Source organism: Camelus bactrianus, chromosome 30 (assembly GCF_048773025.1).
Source record: "Camelus bactrianus isolate YW-2024 breed Bactrian camel chromosome 30, ASM4877302v1, whole genome shotgun sequence".
Lineage (NCBI taxonomy): Eukaryota > Metazoa > Chordata > Mammalia > Artiodactyla > Camelidae > Camelus > Camelus bactrianus.
In genome coordinates, this window is record NC_133568.1 from 9,126,590 (window position 1) to 9,144,749 (window position 18,160).

General features: G+C 40.9%; 1 protein-coding gene across 5 annotated transcripts in view; it reads right to left on the bottom strand.

The window, feature by feature from the left end:
* Positions 1–17,923, bottom strand: part of HDHD2 (haloacid dehalogenase like hydrolase domain containing 2) — a 33,024-nt gene extending 15,101 nt beyond the window's left edge. For 2 of the 5 annotated variants that reach the window (XM_045521399.2, XM_010961394.3), the window contains exons 1-4: positions 17,776–17,923; positions 11,724–11,834; positions 8,995–9,203; positions 5,049–5,133 (exon numbers count right to left, since the gene is read on the bottom strand). In XM_045521399.2, coding sequence (XP_045377355.1) covers positions 5,049–5,133; positions 8,995–9,203; positions 11,724–11,824 — 395 coding nt within the window. In that variant the 5' untranslated portion in view covers positions 11,825–11,834; positions 17,776–17,923. Of the gene's footprint in view, positions 1–5,048; positions 5,134–8,994; positions 9,204–11,686; positions 11,835–17,245; positions 17,568–17,718 lie in introns of those variants that run through there. The other 3 variants (XM_045521398.2, XM_010961395.3, XM_010961399.3) reach the window with 3 other exon arrangements.
* Positions 17,924–18,160: the final 237 nt, after the last annotated feature.

The window sequence follows — 18,160 nt, forward strand, 5'->3', positions numbered from 1 at the left end:
GGAGTTTTAAAGTTTCCCATAAACATTCTGATTCTAGGGTATATACATCAATAAATGAATTCTACATCAAGTATAAGTTAGAATGATTCTTGCAGGCCTTTGTACTGGTAAGAATATATTGTTTTTATAGCATTCTTGCAGTTTAATACCAAAAATTTATCAAGCTATTAAAAAAAATTTTTTTTCAGTTAGTTCAATGTATGCCCATGCAGTATTTAGAACTACTTAACTTGTCATAAACTTAAAGGCAAGTTACATGGTTTAACGTTCAACAAGAAATAAAAGGCAAGATGAAAAGTGAAAAATAAGTAAAAAATGAAAAATCCAAGGGAAAAGAAAAATCACAATTTCACTCTAGGGCAGAACTGCGAATAAATTCTAGTCTAATTTATTTAGGAATCATGATAACCAGTATTTTTAGAAGCAGCAGCAAAAAGTTCATATAAGTAAAATGCACACACAAGTGAAGATTCGTAACGTTTTACATGTTAGTTGTGGTTCCTCCCATTTCTACCAACAGCCACTGGAACATCTCTACTGATAAGGCCCCCAGTTGGAACAGCCCCACCCTAAACTTATCACCTCCCGGGCCCTGCACAGGCAATGTTCTCTAGCGTGTGTGCGTAGGTCAGAAACATGGGCATCCTCCTTGACTCACTGTCGTTCTTCACCCCTCAAACCAACGGTCCATCAGGTCCTGCTGACGCTACCTGAACCTGATTTTCTTCATCCCTGCTGCCACTAACCCAGTTCAGACTACCATTATCACTCATCAAATAATTTCTGTGCTAGAGTACTCAAATGTGCCAACTTTTTCAACAGCCTGGATTCTCACTGGAGGAAGAATTGCATTTACCGTTTTTGGTGCATTAGCCTGGATCCTGTTTTCTTCAGAGATCACAGTCAGTGAAGAATCACAGGAGTGATAATAAAACTGCAAGCTTTATTTATTTAAAATTAATTATTTTGGGAGGGAGGTAATTAGGTTTATTTATTCACTTATTTATTATAATTATTTTTTTCTGAAAGGAGGTACCAGGGATTGAACCCAGGACCTCGTGCATGCTAAGCACTGTGTTCTACCACTGAGCTACATCCTCCCCCTAAAACTGCTAGCTTGAGAGTTGCAATTTTATAAAATTTTGGCACCAAAGTATTGATCCTATAAGCCAGAAAAGCTCCAATGTTAATCACATTTTATTTATTTATTTATTAATTAAACATTTTTTTACAATGTTGTGTCAAATTCCAGTGTAGAAAACAATTTTTCAGTTATACATGAACATATATATATATTCATTGTCACATTTTTTTTTTTGCTGTGAGCTGTCACAAGATCTTGTATATATTTCCCTATGCTATACAGTATAATCTTGTTTACTATTATGCATTTTGAAATCCCAGTCTGTCCCTTCTCACCCCCCACCCTTTGGCAACCACAAGTTTGTATTCTATATCTATGAGTCTGTTTCTGTTTTGTATTTATTTATTTATTTTTTTTTAAGATTCCACATATGAGCGATCTCACATGGTATTTTTCTTTCTCTTTCTGGCTTACTTCACTTAGAATGACTTTCTCCAGGAACATCCATGTTGCTACAAATGGCATTATGTTGTCGGTTTTTATGGCTGAATAGTATTCCATTGTATAAATATACCACTCCTTCTTTATCCAGTCATCCATTGATGGACATTTAGGCCGCCTCCATATCTTGGCCATTGTAAACAGTGCTGCTATGAACACTGGGGTACAGGTGTCATTTTGAAGTAGGGTTCCTTCTCCCTAAAGTGGGTCTCTTGTATGCAGCATATTGAAAGTTCTTGCGTTATTATCCAGTCTGCCACTCTACATCTTTTGACTGGAGCATTTAGACCATTAACATTTACAGTAATTAAATTAAACACAGATGTGTGTTTATTGCCATTTTGAACTTATTTTTGCAGTTGATTTGGTATTTCCTCTTTGTTCCTTTCTTCTTCCTTTTGTGGTTTGGTAATTTTCCTTTGTATTATGTTGGATTTTATTTAGTTTTTGTGACTCACTTGTAAGATTTTGGCTTGTGGTTACCCTTTTTTGTAAGTCTATTAACCCATTACTATAACTGTTTGTATTAAACAAATAGTAATATAATCTCAAACCCATCCTACAGAGAACAAAAAATTTAAAAAAGAAAAAAGAAACTCTGTATTTCCTTGTTTCCCTCTCCCACTCTTAATGATTTAGATGTCTTCTTTCACAATTTCATGTTTGTTTTATTTGTAATTCATGATAGTTATCTCCTTTCCAGTTATGAGTTTCTCATTTTTGTAGCATCCTGCTTCTTTTCTATTTAGAGTAGACCTGTCAATATTTCTTCTAGCATGGGTTTAGTGATGCTAAACTCTTTTAGTTTTTGCTTGTCTGTGAAATTCTGTCTTTCCTTCTATTCCAAACAATAGCCTTGCTGGATAGAGTACTAGGCTGCATCTTCTTTTCATTCAGGACTTTGAATATATCTTGCCACTCCCTTCTGGCCTGTAGTGTTTGTGTAGAGAAATCAGCTGAGCACCCTATGGGGGTTCCCTTGTAACTCATTCTTTGTTTTTCTCTTGCTGCCTTTAGGATCATTTCTTTATCCTTGACTCTGGCCATCTTGATTATGATATGTCTTGGTGTGAGTCTGTTTGGATTCTTCCTGTTTGGGACCCTCTGAGCTTCCTGTACTTGGATATCTGATTCCTTCTTTAGATTTGGGAAGTTTTCAGTCATGATTTCTTCAAATATCTTTTCAACCCCCTTTGTTCTTTCTTCCCCTTCTGGAACCCCTATTATACATAGATTGGCACACTTTGTATTATCCCATAGGTCCCTTATATTGTTTTCATTGTTTTTTATTTGTTTTTCTCTCAGCTGTTCTGCTTGGGTGCTTTCTGTTGTCCTGTCTTCTAGATCACTTGTACACCTGCTTTGTACAGCCTTTAGGTCAGCTCTCATCTCAGCAAATGAGTTTACTGATTCTACTTGGCTCTTTTTTATAGTTTCAATTTCATTTTTGACATATTTTATATCTCTAAACACTATCTCTTCTAGTTCCTTCAGTACTTTGATCACTTCTTTTTTGAAATCTTGACCTAGTAGGCCATCAGTGTCTATTTCCTTGATCGTGCTTTCAGGGGATTTCTCTTGATCTTTTAATTGGGAGTGGTTCCTCTGCTTCTTCATATTGCTCATATCTCTCTGGCACTGTGGCTTAAGGAGTATCAGTTATCTATTGTGGTCCTTAAGGAGTTTATTTATCTACCTAAAGCCTATGCAGGAATAAAACTTCAAAAAAAAGAGAATTTTAAAAGAATGGGGGGAAAAAAGGTTTGAAAACAGTGTAGGATCAATAATAGAAGAGCAAGTTGAAGCAGAATAGCAATTGAGTTGAGACGTCTTTTAAAAACCTTAAAAAAAGGAGAAAAAAATCAGAAAACAATATTTGAAACCTGTGTATAATCAGTAACAGGAGCTCAAAACCAAGAGAAATAACAATGAAATGAGGTGGATTTTTTAAAAATAGTAATAATAAAAAGATTTTAAAAGAAAAATTCAAAAGGAATTAAAACTGTAGACATATACAACTGTTAAAAAAGTAAAAATTAAAAAGGTAATAGAACAGATATAAAAAAAATTAAAAAAAAAAAGATGTGTTCTCCAGAAGACTGTATGCTCTTAATGATTTTATCGAGGAGTCTTTCTGTCTTCGCCCTGTTTCGTGAACTCAGCTTGCTGTTTCCAGAGGCCCTCCATTGGCGCCCTCATCTGTGCTGGTCTGCGCTGCTCCCCCTGTCAGCAAGCAGATCGCGCCCCCTCCCAGCACCGTGGTCAGGCGCTGCGTTCCTGCCGGGAAGGCGGGTGGCCGACCGCCCTCTCCCAGTGGTTGTTCCACTGCTCTGTGCAGCTGCCCACTCGGCCTCAGGTCAGCACTCTGTAGGCGGGCTCGGGGAAGACCGTGGAACAGCCATGCCCCTGCTCCGTGCCAAAACCCAGCTCCTTGCTTGTCTTGGCAGCAGTTCTGTCTGAGGTGCCAGGGCAGAAGGACCCTATCTGCCTCGGGCTATAAACAAGCCTCAGTCCTGCCTAGGAGGTTGCAGAGCCCCTGGGTGCAGATTCAGGGCTCGGCCCCACCCCTGCCGGGGCGCTGTGCATAGGAGGAGATGGCGGCTGTGGCTGTGCCCCGCCTCTCCTCTTGTAAGAAGCGCCAGTAATGGCGGCGCAGGTCTGAGGAGACAAAGGCTACGGTGCCCCTCCCCCCAGGGTACACCAGCACTGTTGCTTTGCGGTTTTTTTTTTGTAATTTATGGGGGGCCCAGGTTGTTCTGCTCCGTATCCCCTCCCAGCCACAGCGAGCAGCACCCTGCCGTCCCCCGGGGCTGCCTCAGTGCAGCCGCCCCCGTCCTCCGCCCAGCTCGGGCGGCCTGACCTGGCCCCCAGCTGCCGGCTCGAGTCTCAGGACCCCTTGTGCCTGTTTAACTTAGTTCTGTCGGTCAAGGGCTGCTCCGTGCAGATCTGAGCCTCGGAGGTTCCCCTCCGTCCCGCTGGCCTCTCCGCTGGAGGCAGGAGACCCAGCGAACGAGCACCAGTCCTCCTTTGCCACTCCCTCCCCGCGGGACCGTCCCACACTGTTTTGCTTTTTCTTCTTTTTTCCTTTTTCTTATCAGGTTCGTGGTGTCTTTGTCTTTTGAAGAGGGCGATGTTCTGTCAGAGTTCTGCAGGTGCTCTGGTTGGCTGGGTGGGTCCCCGGATGTGAGTTTTGGTGTATTTGTGGCAGAGGATGAGCTACAAGCATCCTTCTACTCCGCCATCTTGGTCCTGCCTCCCAATCATATTTTAATACACTGATTATTTTTTAAAAATTAAGCAAGATAGTAATAAATATTATTTGATCTTGAAGTGATCTATAAGATACCTGTCCTCATGTATAATCTAGGTAGCCAAAAAGTAAAATACGTATAATCTTACATGACAAAGACTTAAGAAGAAGAGAGTATGTCATCACATAAAAAATAAATAGCTAAAGACTCACCGGAATGCTTGATTCAGAATTTGATAATGAAAATGTTCTGGTGCCAGTCCTATGACCACAGCATTAGGATCACTTGTTTGTATTCCTGGGAATGAAAAGAAAAAATTATTGAGAAATGCAATTAACAGTAATGTCACATTTTATAATAAAGTAATTTTAGTCAATCAAGTACAAATTTTTGCTATGACCATAATCTAAAATTTAAGAGATTATCCTGCCCAGTGTAGTTTGGAAGTATAGTCAATCCTTAAAAGAAGAAAAAAAAGGTCTGCTAGTGTTTTTGTGTATTCCTTTTGCATAGTCTTACACCTCCTTAGTAACTAGAAGATTTGATCTGAAACTTGTAACCTGATGCTAACAAGTAACAATTTCTAACTTCAAAAGCTTTACTGATTACAATCAGCAGCCTTGAGTTAAAGCCATCAGATCAATAGCACCTGATGAGGGATTGAAAAGCTAAGAGGCAAAAGAAATTAGACTCTCTAATTGACACCGTTAAGGCTAACACATTCATGATAAATACAGAACGCACCATAGATTTTACACTTTTCTACATAATGTCTATTCCACTTTTAGTTTCACAAATATTATTTTACAATTAAAACATGTTTTAAGGTCTTGGTACATGATGACAGGACTCCAGATACAGAACCAAACAAGTACATTCACCATCACAGTTACTACAGGTCTGACTGAAGGTCCTGTGTATTATCTCTCTGCCAATTCCTATTTGCCTCTCTCACTGTCTGCCTTTAAGCATTCTCATTATTAGTTCTACCAAAATGTGAGGGGAAGAAACAGAAAGAGCAGATATCCAAGATTTCCAATTTCCTCCTTACCAGCAGCCAGTGTATTGAGTAACTGGTTAAAGTTTGTTGAAGGAAGAAAATAAAATCAATGGCTCCAGTTAAGTTGTGTTCTTTTTATTCTCTCCATCTACTGCTAGCAAAGATATTCAATATTAGCAAAGATATTTCCATTCCCTTCAAAAACCCATCCAGTTTGGGTATTTTCATGTATATAAAGATGATGCAAGTTTAGTCCTACACCAAATAACAAAGATTTCTTTCAGACCAGGGATTCTGCTTATATATGCCAACTCCAGCTCATTGCTAACACAACTAGAATCTTAACTTTCTTCAAAATAAAGTAAAAAATCTGAATAAATTGTTTTGCAGTGCTTCAGCTAACCCAGAAATATACATATGGATTATAGAATGTATTTGTCATTATTTTTGGTTTCTGCATAGCATTTTAATTACTAGGGAATCCACTAGTTCATTAGGCTTGGTGAGAAGCAGAGCTTACCCTCTCCTAAGAAGATGAAAACACCAGAGACTCACTTTCCCAGCCTCCCTGCAGCTACGGATACTGGCTTGAGACAGAGGTTCTGCCCATCAAAAGCACCCACCCAGGGCTTTAGACCAGGAGCTAGCGACACAAAGCAGCAGGGAGAACCCCCCTGGGAATTCTGAGGCAGCAGTGCTAGCCGGAACACCCAATCTCCAGCGGCACTGGGGTCAACAGGCAAGCTGGGAGGTCAGCGCTCAGCAGGGATGTCAGGGAAACCCGGTCAGTTCTCGCATGGGATGGTGCACACTGCTCCTTGCTCACCGCACAGCCCAGTGCCTGACGCTAATCCAGCTCCCCCTGGCAGTTCCGTGGGCTACCCAAACAGCCTTTTTTTCTGTCATGGACATTTCAAAAAATATTAAAAAAAAAATAGAAAGACTAGCTCATAATGAGCCCTAATGTACCCATCACCCAGCTTTAGCAGTCACCAACATGATGCCAATCTTATCTATCACCCTCTAAATTTTTTAAAGTAAATCCCAGATATCACATCATCTCATCCCTTCATACTTTGGTATGTATCTTTAATGATCAAGACGTAAAAATAACTATCTTAACACTATTATACCAACAAAGTTAAGTTCTTTAATATTACTCAGTACCAAGTCCACATCTGAATTTCCCCAAATGTCTCAAAATGTCTTTCCACATCTGGTACGTAACTGGCACCCAACATTGTTCTTGATTGTTATCCTTTACATCTCCTGCTACAGCAGCATCCCTTCCCACTTACTCGAGCAACTAGATCATCAATCCTGGAAAAGGTCCCACGTTCTGCATTTGGCTGACTGTAATATTATTTAATGTGTTCCTTTACTCTTCTTATTTCCTGTAAACTAGTAATTGGATCTAGAGGCTTCTTAAGTTCACAATGAATTATTAGGCAAGATTACTTCATAGGCAATGCTGCGAGTTTCCTAGTACAACACATCACGAAGCACAAGAGTCCTGGCTGTTGCACTTCTAGTGATGTTCAGATTGATCAGCAGGTTCAAGTGGTGTCTGCCTGACCCTGCATTTTGAAGTTCCCCATCAACTCTTCACCTAGTGTGTTTCAAATCTATTTCATATTTGCATCTCTTTCACTTACACTTAAAATCTGGACTACTAACAATCCTAGCATAACCACGGCTTTGCTTTATCCTGTATCTAGAATCATAAAATAAAGCAACACTGCTAATAACACCAAGACCACTGAATGCAGTTTTAGATTTCTCTGCAGTTCTTTTATTTTTGAACTTATCCCACTATGAATGAACTGTCAAAATACTGTATTTTAAAGTCATTTGAAGTAATTATTTTCTCTGAGTGGTTACGTCACCAACTTTCTACAGAGTTCATTTGTTTCGATCTGTTTTTTGTTTTCAGGGCTTGGTTTTTGTTTTTTTTTTTTTTTAACTATATAAAATATTTACGTGGTTCCAAAGTCAAAACTAGATAATACAGTACTTTTAGGGAAATCACCTCTCCTCCTCCCGCCCTCTCCCTAACCCTCTCCTTTTTTTGAGTAAAGGTAGATTTATTTAGAGATACACTGAAAGGCAAGAGAGAGGTCACGAGGTGTGGGGGTTGGGTGCTCAGATTAGAGTAAAAGTAGGTACTCACTCCATAGACAGAGTGTGGGCCGTCGCCAAAGGGGGAGCGGGGAGAGGGAGGGCAGTTGCCAGGCGCTGTGTTGCCAGTTTTTATGGGCTCGGTAGTTTCATATGCTAATAAGTGGAAGGACCAGTCTAAGTAGCCTGGGGAAGGGGCTGGGATTCCCAGGAAGTTGGCCACTGCCCACTCTTTGGTCTTCTGTGGCTAGCCTTGGGACTGCCATGGTGCCTGTGGGTGTGTTACTCACCATGCTAATATATTACAATAGTCATGTAATGAAGCTCAAGTTCTACTAGAAGTCAAATCTCCCACCATCTTGAGCCCCAAGGCCAACTGGGGGTTGAATCCTCAGCTATCCTGATGTTGACTATTGTGTTGTTCCTTGAATGGCTGTGCTGTGCCCCCTTCCCTCCTGTCTCATACCCCCCTCAGAGATTTTACTCCCATAATCTTATGGGGTTGCAGAGGGGCGATGGTCATCTTCTGAAACTACTTCCAGGCTGAGTGGGGGTGTTGACCCCACCTACTAGGGAGTAAAAATCTCTGAATGCCTAATCTAGGGGCCCCAGGGGCAGGACAGACTTTTGTTTCTTTGTCGGAGCCACTCTTCCCCTTTAGACTACTGTCTTCATTAGTTTTTCATTTATCCTCCTTCAGTTTCCTTTCATAAGACAAATACATATATATCCATTTTCCTCTCATTTTCTTACACAGAAAATGCATAAGGTTTCCTTACTTTTTTCACTTAATATCCTATGAAGATCACTCTTTATCAGGAGACAGAATTCACCACTTATGTTTCAGTTACAAAGCATTTCATTTTGTGGGTATATCATAGTTTTAGTCTCTTCCAATGAACATTTGGGTTGTTTCCAATTTTTTATTATTACAATAAGGTCAGCAGACCTTTCAATGATAATATGAAGAAATCTGAATAAACATTTTTAAAGATCTAGTTTTAAGAACCAATTTTTAAATCTTTCCAAATTGCCCCCACCTTTAAAGTCAGGTAGGGCCCGATCATCAACCAGCAGCATGGGTCGGACTTGTTTCTGCTCTACCAAATTTCTGGCTGCAGTCAGAGAAGTGAATATTTCATCTTCAGAGATATCAAACTCCAGTTTTTTCAGTCTTTCCATTAGGTCTTGCTTGCTCTCTTTGGTTGTATTGGTCACAAACTTAACCACTACAGAAGTGGCACGTAACCTGCAAAAGTAAAGTCCAGGTGTCAGTAGGCAGCTTTAACATTCTAGCCCCCATAAAACCTCCTGATTTTGAAACACTTGCCAAAGGTCAGAAAGTGAAGGATAAGTCACCAAGTTTAGGTGTTTTTATGGCCAACAGGTTTATAATCTACCCAGAATTGCTTACAAATTGTCCACACTTTGTAGGCCACTGCATCTCCGAAGGCTTGTAAAGTCTACCTTTTCAAGGGCCTTCTATACTTTAACTGAATTTTACTGCAGGGTTTTAGTAAAAAAGTGTAACCAAAAAAACCCAAAACCAAAAAACAAAACCAAAGCTTAGTAACCACCACACTCACAGAACATGAGAGGCAAAAGGTACCTCAGGGATTATCTGCCAGTGTAACCTTCTCTACCCGTAGATGAGAAAACTCAGGCCTGATGGCTGGGCTCAGCTTTCTACAGCTGGGTAGCAGTGGCAGGACTGAGACAAGAACCCCGACCTGTGTCCAGACAGGGCTGACCCCCTAACTAAGAGAACAGGAGGCACCTGAGGAGTTCTTCCTTCTTCTTAGCCAATTAGACACTGGCTAAACCCTAATGTGCTACTAAGTCTATAAACAGAAACCACCTGGAGCGCTCAAAGAAACATTCCATTTTTACAGATTGAAATATGTTTTTTCTTTAACTACTTACATATAGGATTGTTCTGAGTCCATAATCTGCTTTTGGAACCTAAACTGGCAATCAGAGAAGAATTCATGATAGTCTAGCTTTCTTTCAAAACAAAAAATATTCTCTTGGTCCAGAGATTTTTACTCTAAAAATAATTGCAATTTAGTTACAATTAAAAAAATTTTATATTAATACCCTGTTGCTTTTTATTTTATGCCTGCCCCAAATGGACACAAGGCATAAAAGCACTATCCACAATTTAAAATAAGCAAGCAACATAGAAAAGAGATTTTTTAAGTATTCACTCAAAGAGCATTAAATAAATTTATATGATTACATAGTTCACTATAATCCTGATTATCTCTATAATATCTGTATGGTAGCTTTTCTGAAAAACATTAAATTTGATGGTTTATCTCTCAAAAGAAATTGATCACTTCAATGTAACTATTAACCTAAAAATGAGTAAGTGTTAAGTACCGAAATCATCATATTTTTAACGAGGATTTAAAAAAACTTTTCTTTGTACTAGTCCCTCAACTTCCCTTAGTCTGTTTGTTTCTACAGAAATCGAAACTGGCAGGGACAGTACAGTGAACTCTCTGGGATGGAAACCCGCTGGGGCCAGTGAGAGAACACTCTAAACCTACCGGGGCCAATGAGAGAACACTCTGTAGGCTCCTGCCCCCCGAGAATGGCAGGCTCACGGCTTACACAGGTACTCAGAGATGTCACTCAAGATTTTTCTTTTGATCCAAAGTAGAAAGTGTGTCTTTAAACTAGCAGAAGCTCTTGTCCAATGGGACAGCAGACAGATCAACAGACATCTTTCCCCAAGAAAGCCTGAGAGAGGCAGACCATGGCCAGAAGTCCAGCTCTCCAGCTGACTTTCTTCTGGCTTTAAACCACATGGTGTCCACCTGAGAAATGATCAGGACTCCTGGCTAAACTGGCAGCTTCCCACTGAGGGCTACCAGACCTACAAATCTCTTCATACTTGTTGATGCCCCAACTGGAGAGTAAGCTCCTTGAGCGAGCGCGAAGTCTAGATTGATCCTTTACCCTAACACCTGGCACCGCGACACTAGTCACTAGGTTTCCTGAATGACAGCATACTATGAATACTTCAAGGTCTGAAAATGATAAAGCACCACATGCTAGGTATTGCTGATTTTGAAAAACCCTCTGAATTACTTTAGGATGAGGTGCTTAATAACATTATTAGTTCTGTTGTACTGAGGGGTATTTTTTCTTTCAGGATACTCAGAAATAAACATTCACATTCAGCTCACTGTAACAGGCTTTTACTATGTATCCCTGGTTCGTATCCAGACTTGTGGTAAGCAGTGCATCAGAAATATGACAGTCTCTAACTTTCGAGAGCATTCAATTTACTTAATGGAAATAATTCTAAAATTTCAAGTCCCTTAATTAAATTTTATCTGAGCAGCTGCGCACTCAGTGCTAGATCTTAGGTGAAGGAGGAGCAGGCAGAACTGCCTTTGTGCATGTGTGTGTGTCATTTTGTGTGATTCCAGGAGTCATTTGTGATTTTTCCAGTGCTTATTTATTCCACATTTTAGAATCTTGAGTTTTCATTCCCAAATTTACATTACTGACTTAGAAAAAGACACACACATAAAGAACAAAAAGCCGAGACTGAAAAGCCAAACCTAATGAAGGCTGGGACAACAATGTCTGGAAGATGTAACAACGCATACATCTTCCAGGAAAGCCCAAGGCAGCTCCCGTGTACATGGTAAACTGGTAAAATGCCATCTTCAGGCCAGCCATTCAGCTAATGATCTGCCTTGGTAAAATGGCACTTACAAACATATTTGTCAGCTGAACCTGGAGGATAGCTTGCCTTTTAAGAGCTTCCTGTGCGCCTGGCACAGCTGCATCTTCAATGTGAAGTGTGCCATTGAGATCTACCAAAACAGCTTTTAACGCGCGGCGTGCTGCCATCCTTCATTCCCTAGGAGAGAGCAAATGAAATTAAAAATACAGTTTAGGAAACAATGGACAATTAAAAACTGGTAAGTCTTCAAAATATCATTCAGAGCTAGAAAGATACTGCTTAGTGTTAAGCTATTTCTCTCTTAGAAAAAAACGTGCTTTAAAAATTAAAAAATCCAAATTTGTTCCATAAAACGTTATAATGGTTAGTGTCTTTCTTTTGTTTGTTTTTAAAGTCTTAAATTAAAACCAGAGGAAAGGAAATGTTACTTCAGGTTTCTTAAAATAACTCTTGGTGGGACAACTCATTTATTTATCTTTGAATTTGAGAAAGTGTACTCTGAAGAATGGGTAGATGGACGGAAGCCCTAAACCAATGGCAAAATTTTTTTCATCTTTGGTTACAGACAATGAAAATGTTCTAATCGCCCATCTACACTGTTACATCCTGAAGTGGCAGGTGTGGCTCAAGGGCTACCAGGAATTATATAGGTCACAAGGAGGAAATTTCAAGTTACACAGTAATTTTGGTCAGGAGACATTTTCCTTACCTTAGAATGTCCAACTTTCCTTTGGCACATTTTCCTTTTAAAATAAGCTTACTATGAGCTGTATCACATATATAGTGGAGTATAAGGTATATGTATGGTTTAAAGACAATAAGGGAGTGGGTAAGAACAATATAGAAGCCAAAAAAGAAAAGGATGGGACTTCATTTTTAGTTTTTATAATCAAATTAACTCTCCAAAGGTACCCTAGCAATACTAAATTAATATATATATATTTGTATCTTCCAGGGGCAGAGAAGAAAATAAGGAATTCTTAGATCTCAGTAAAAGCAAGAAGCTGGGAGATGAGCAGCACACTGCAGCCTGGTTTGGTCCCACGAGCACCTGCCACACTAGGTGATGACTGAGGTTCTCCCCTGCCGCCTCCTTGGCCCCTTCAGGGAATAAGATAGAACTCAGGGCCTACATGAGGAAACACTCTCCCAACCTAAACGTTGAGACTTCACTGTAAGAACGAACCAGAAATAAGCCCACCGCCGGCACCGCAGCCCACTTCGTCTCAGTTCATTACAAGATCAACTGATTTCAAACTTGGCCGAAGGGGTGGAAGGAAGGAAGCACCTTAGCAAATTCAGAACTGTAAGCCAGCCCTGGACTCAGGATGCAAGCTAAGTTCACATTGTGTAAGATAAGTCCTCAGACAAACTTCAAAATGTTAATCAGAGTGACCTTGATTAGCAGGTGCCTGGCTGAAGCAAACATAAACCCTCCCCAAGGTATTAGTTTCAGTCCAAACAGCAAAGAAATCCCACAAATAAGATCAAATAAAATTCTAAGCACAATGAGCAAGTAACCTAAAGAAACCAGGTGCTGTAAGAGAGATCCTGCAGAAACAATAGTGCAGAAAGCAGGCCTGTAAAGGCTCCTGATAATGGAATCACCAGACTACTGTAAAATGCCTGTTTAAAATATAAAAGATACAAAAAGTATGCAGAACACATGAAAGACTCCCAATGTACAGAATCAGAAAGTTCAAAGAATTCTGAGCAACATAAAGAGAAGTCCACACCTACACCCTGGCTGTACACTAAGGCAGAGAAAAACTTCAAAACAGCTGAGGAAGACCAGGTTACTTTCAAAGGAACAACAGACTGCGAGCTGACTGCACAGCAGTAACAATGACAGCCACAACACGTCAGAGTAATATTTTCAATGTGGTGAAAAAACAACTGTCAATCTAGGGATATATTAAAAAAAAATCCATGACCATGTTGGAGTTACCTCAGTACTACCAAGCTGTTTTAAATTAGAAAACCAATTAATGTTATTTACCATACTAATAGATTTAAAAAGTAATTAATAATTAAGTATTTAGTAGGTTAAAGAAAATGATATTATGATCATGTCAATCCATTCATGCACAAAAGCATTTGATAAAATTCAGCATCTCTCTGCCCTAAAATACTCCAAACAACATAAAAATGGAAGGGAACTTCTTTAAGCTGATAAAAGAGTATCTGTAAAAAGCCTACAGCCAACATTAGACTTAACAGTAATATACTGGTTATTTATTTATCAGTATACAACTTGTATTTTATACTGTGATATCACTTAGTAATACACTGAAAGCACTGAGGGAGTAACACAAGGATGTTACTCTCACCACTTCTATTTAACACTGCAAGTGATGCTTCAGCTAGTGCAGCAGGGCAAGAAAAAGGTGTAAGAATTGGAAGGAAAAAAGTCAGAAAATATCAAAGGTTTTCAAAAGCAACTCCCATTTACTGCTAGTGAGAGAATAAACCACTACAATACTTTTGGAAACCAGTTTGGAATCCCCATACTCTACCATCCAGCAGTTCCACTCCCAGGCACCATAGCCTTCAGAGATTCTTTCATACTGTACTGTCAGACATGAACAAAAACGTCCACAGCAGCACTGTTTGTAACAGCCAGGAACTGGAAACAATACAAATGTCTATCAACGGACAGCAGAATGGACAATTACACTGTGGTATATTCATACACAGAATATAAAAGGCAGTGGAAATGAACGAGCTACAGTTACACACATCCTAGATAACCCTCCAAAATCTACTACAGAGTCAAAGAAGCAAGTCACAAAAGCACACACACCGCGTGGTTTCATATTACAGCACTTAGGAACAGGGACGCACACACAGGTGATCAAGCTGCAAAGAGGGGCAAGGGAATGATTATCACGAGAGCGAGGCTAGTGACTCCTCCAGGGGGCAGGGAGGAGACGCAAACCAGGAGCACAGGGACGCCTCTAACTTCTTCTTGACCTAGATGGTGAGTACATGGGTGTTTTTTATTTTATAATAATTATTTAAAACTTTCATACACGTTTTACGTACTGTTGTGTAGATGACATATTTCACAGTAAAAATTAGTCCTGTTACGTTTTAGTCAGTCATTTCTCATATATTTAATATAGTTATAAAAAATTAAATTAGTCCAATCATTATACATCAGTATAATAACCTTAATCAAGTATTTTGATTTTAAAATAAATCCCTAGTTCTGTTTGTCTTTCATAATGTAGCTGCTGGAGGGAGAGGGGGTGGAGGGGGTGGAAAAGCAGAGTCAAAAAAAAAAAAGATATTAAGAGTTCTGGTTAAAGATTCTGCTACAGAATTCTCTCTTTTATAACAGTTCTCATATGGTATTCTATTTCAGATCTTTATTGTGACCTTGAAATGGAGTACTTTATCAACAGTAGTACCAACCACTATCTGCCTGAGAGGGCAGTTTGTTAGTCAAAAGAATACCTGTTTCTAGCAGCTCCATGCGGATGTGTAGCGATTAGAGTCTTTAATTTAAAACACACTGTGCCACAAAAGGTAAGGCTATGCAAAATGTAGACAAAGCATTCTCTTCTTACATATCGCGGAACCTAAAATTGCTTCTCTCAAAACTTAACTTTTATGAGACATCTACTATTCAATAAAAAAAAGTTGCCTGAGGTAATTAAAGAACAAAATATAAACAAGACTGGAAAAACAACAAAAGAATTGTACTGTTTAAAATAAAACAAAACTGTCCAATTAGAACCAGTGAATGGTCATAAAAAATATTGATAATTCTAACCTTCACTGAAGTGTCCATGTAGGGTTAATGTTACCAAAGCATTTAAAAAGCCTTTATTTTTACTTTTGCCAGTTTCATAGAACGCACTTTTAAATCCTAAAATGCTCTTCTGGAGCATATCTGAAAGAGATTAATTGAGGCCTAGGAGAACATTACTGAGGTGCCCCCTCAAACCTCAAAATATACTTCTTCAGTTAGCCCCCTGCAGGCCTTCACCACTTGGACCATGATCTCTTTTCTAGTCTGAATCTTTAATAGCACTTGTAACCTGAACTACAAGTTAGCAGCTGATAAACTATAACTGTAAAATATTAGTATCACCCCCAGTAGAACTGCGAAGGCTTCAGAGGTAGTCCGCGTGTGTTTATACTGAGTCCATGTCCTACCACCTCCCATGGCTTGGACAACTTACGTGGGATACACTTCGGAAGAGTCATAAACAATTGATACTGACACATGTTCAATGCAAAGAACAAAGTAAATTCTCTTTCCTTTCCAAAGGAACTCTTCAAGATACTTCAGAGGACATCTCTCCTTGAATATCCCAGGGGTATCTCAATCCAACAAGTTCTCATGACCCTCAAAGCTGCTCTTCAACCTGCGATCTTTATGAGTGAATGGCAGCACCATCAACACAGATGTACCCACCAGCCTCTGCCTCGCCTTCCTCGCACCCAATCAAGGGACCAATCACGTGCTAGCTCCGGTATGGTCTTGAATCCACTCACTTCTCTGCATTGCTCAAACTATCTTAGTATTGAAATCATCATTTCTCACCTAGCCGATTTCAATACCTCCCAAATGTCCTCTCTGCTTCGAAACTTCTCCCTATTATTAGTCCCAAATCCATTCCCTGAAATGCAACAGTGCACAGTGGTTAAGTACAAGAACTGAGGAGTTGTACATGACTGGACTTGAACCTCGACTCACTAGCTATGTGAACTTGGGCAATTTTCTTAACCTCTTAGCCTAGTTTCTTCATTTCTAAAGTAGAAAGAATAACACTCATGTATAATGGTTGATTGGAGGATTAAAGGAAGTAATATATGTAAAGTGCCGTGAACAGTGTTCCACACACAGAGATGCTGGCTTTGGGTTATGTATGTACTGGGAGCTGGGGGGCTACATGATGGATGTATCAAGGGTTACAAAAATCACAGGATAAATATGATGCAATATCCTAAAGCATCAGTGTAACTTGGATTTGAGAAAACATCTTAAACCAAAATAAGGATATATTGTGGCATAAAATAAAAAAACTTGCATAAATATTTAAAAAAAGAGTTCAATAAAAATCACTTCTCCTAGGTTAGGGCTCTTCAGAGCATGTCTCTTAAACTCCTTGGCGAGCACAAATTCTCTTTTCTTCCCCATGATTCCAGTCAGAAAGTCTGCAACCACTGCAAACACTCAATAAATAATGTTATTGTGCAGTCACTCCCCAATGCCCCCAAGATAAATTACGAACAATGAACACTGCTGCCCAGAACCCCTCTCCAACTCACTTGTCTCCACTCCTGCACTAAAGTTCAATGGCACTGCGGTTGCCCACAAGTCCCATCTACACTTTACCTCCCACATCCCTGGACTGTTATCTGAAATCATTTTTGCTCCCTAAATTCTACCCCGCCGGCCCCCTACATCCTCCCTTTCCCCGGTCAACCCCTTCAGTCCGTGGTTCTCATACAAATTATCATTTCCTTGGCATTCCTGAGTCCAACTCCCTTCCTTCCAGGGCTGGGCCAGGATCCCCCATCACTCATCACTCTGCCCACTCTGCGGAGCTCTGTGAGGAAAGGGGCTGTGTTACCTGTACTACTGATCGCTCAATAAAGACTTCTGAATTAACTCAATTCTTGAATTCGTCTCTGTAACTGGAAGGCGTCCACAATCTAACCGAATTGAGACCCACTCCTTCTCCTGGGTGTGCAGGGACCTCAGGACCGGTCCCGCACTCTGTCCCTGCGCAAGTTCCAACGCCCGGCAAACGCCCGGCTGCCCAGAAGGGACGCCAGCTAAGAAATGCAGCCCAGAGGAACGTCCCCAGGAAGAACTAACGCAGCGCAGCTGCCACCTGCCCCTGGGCTACAAGAAGACCCGCGCATCCTCCGCCCCGCAGAAGCGCCTCCGGCCCCGCTCCGCGCACGCGCGGTAGCGCCGCGGCCGAGGAGCCGCCCCGGCCGAGAGGGGTGTGAGTCCTCGCGGAGCGAGCGCGCGGGTTGGTCCAGGCCCCAGGAGGGTGGTGGCCTAGAGACACAACGGGTATGTCCCCAGCCTGCTCACAAAGGAATGCAGCCTCCAGACAGGCGGGCGCTCCCCTGCCTCGGAGCGGCTCCTCACCCCGACTCCGCACGCCGTCCTCAGCAAAGGCCCCGCTAGCAGGGAAGTCAGTCAGCAAAACCGCGCCCTCCGCGGCGTCCTTGCCGCGAGTCCAGGGAGCCTGGGCAGCTCCCTGATGACGCCGGAAATGGCCCGGCCCGCACCGGAAGTCCCGCCTCCCCGCTCCCGTCTCCGCTCCACCCGCCTAGAGTTCTTCTGGGTTTAGGACGCTCACTACTAGGTCAGCTGCTACTCCTTCACCACCCTTGAGGAGATTGAGTTGTTTTTAAAACCGGCTTCCTCGAGGGCGGGGCCTACTGGGCCTAGATGCAGGAGGGAAAACAAAAGCTTCTGCCTTTGCTCGGCATCTGTTTGTCTTTCCACAACAGTGTCGCTAAACTAAGTT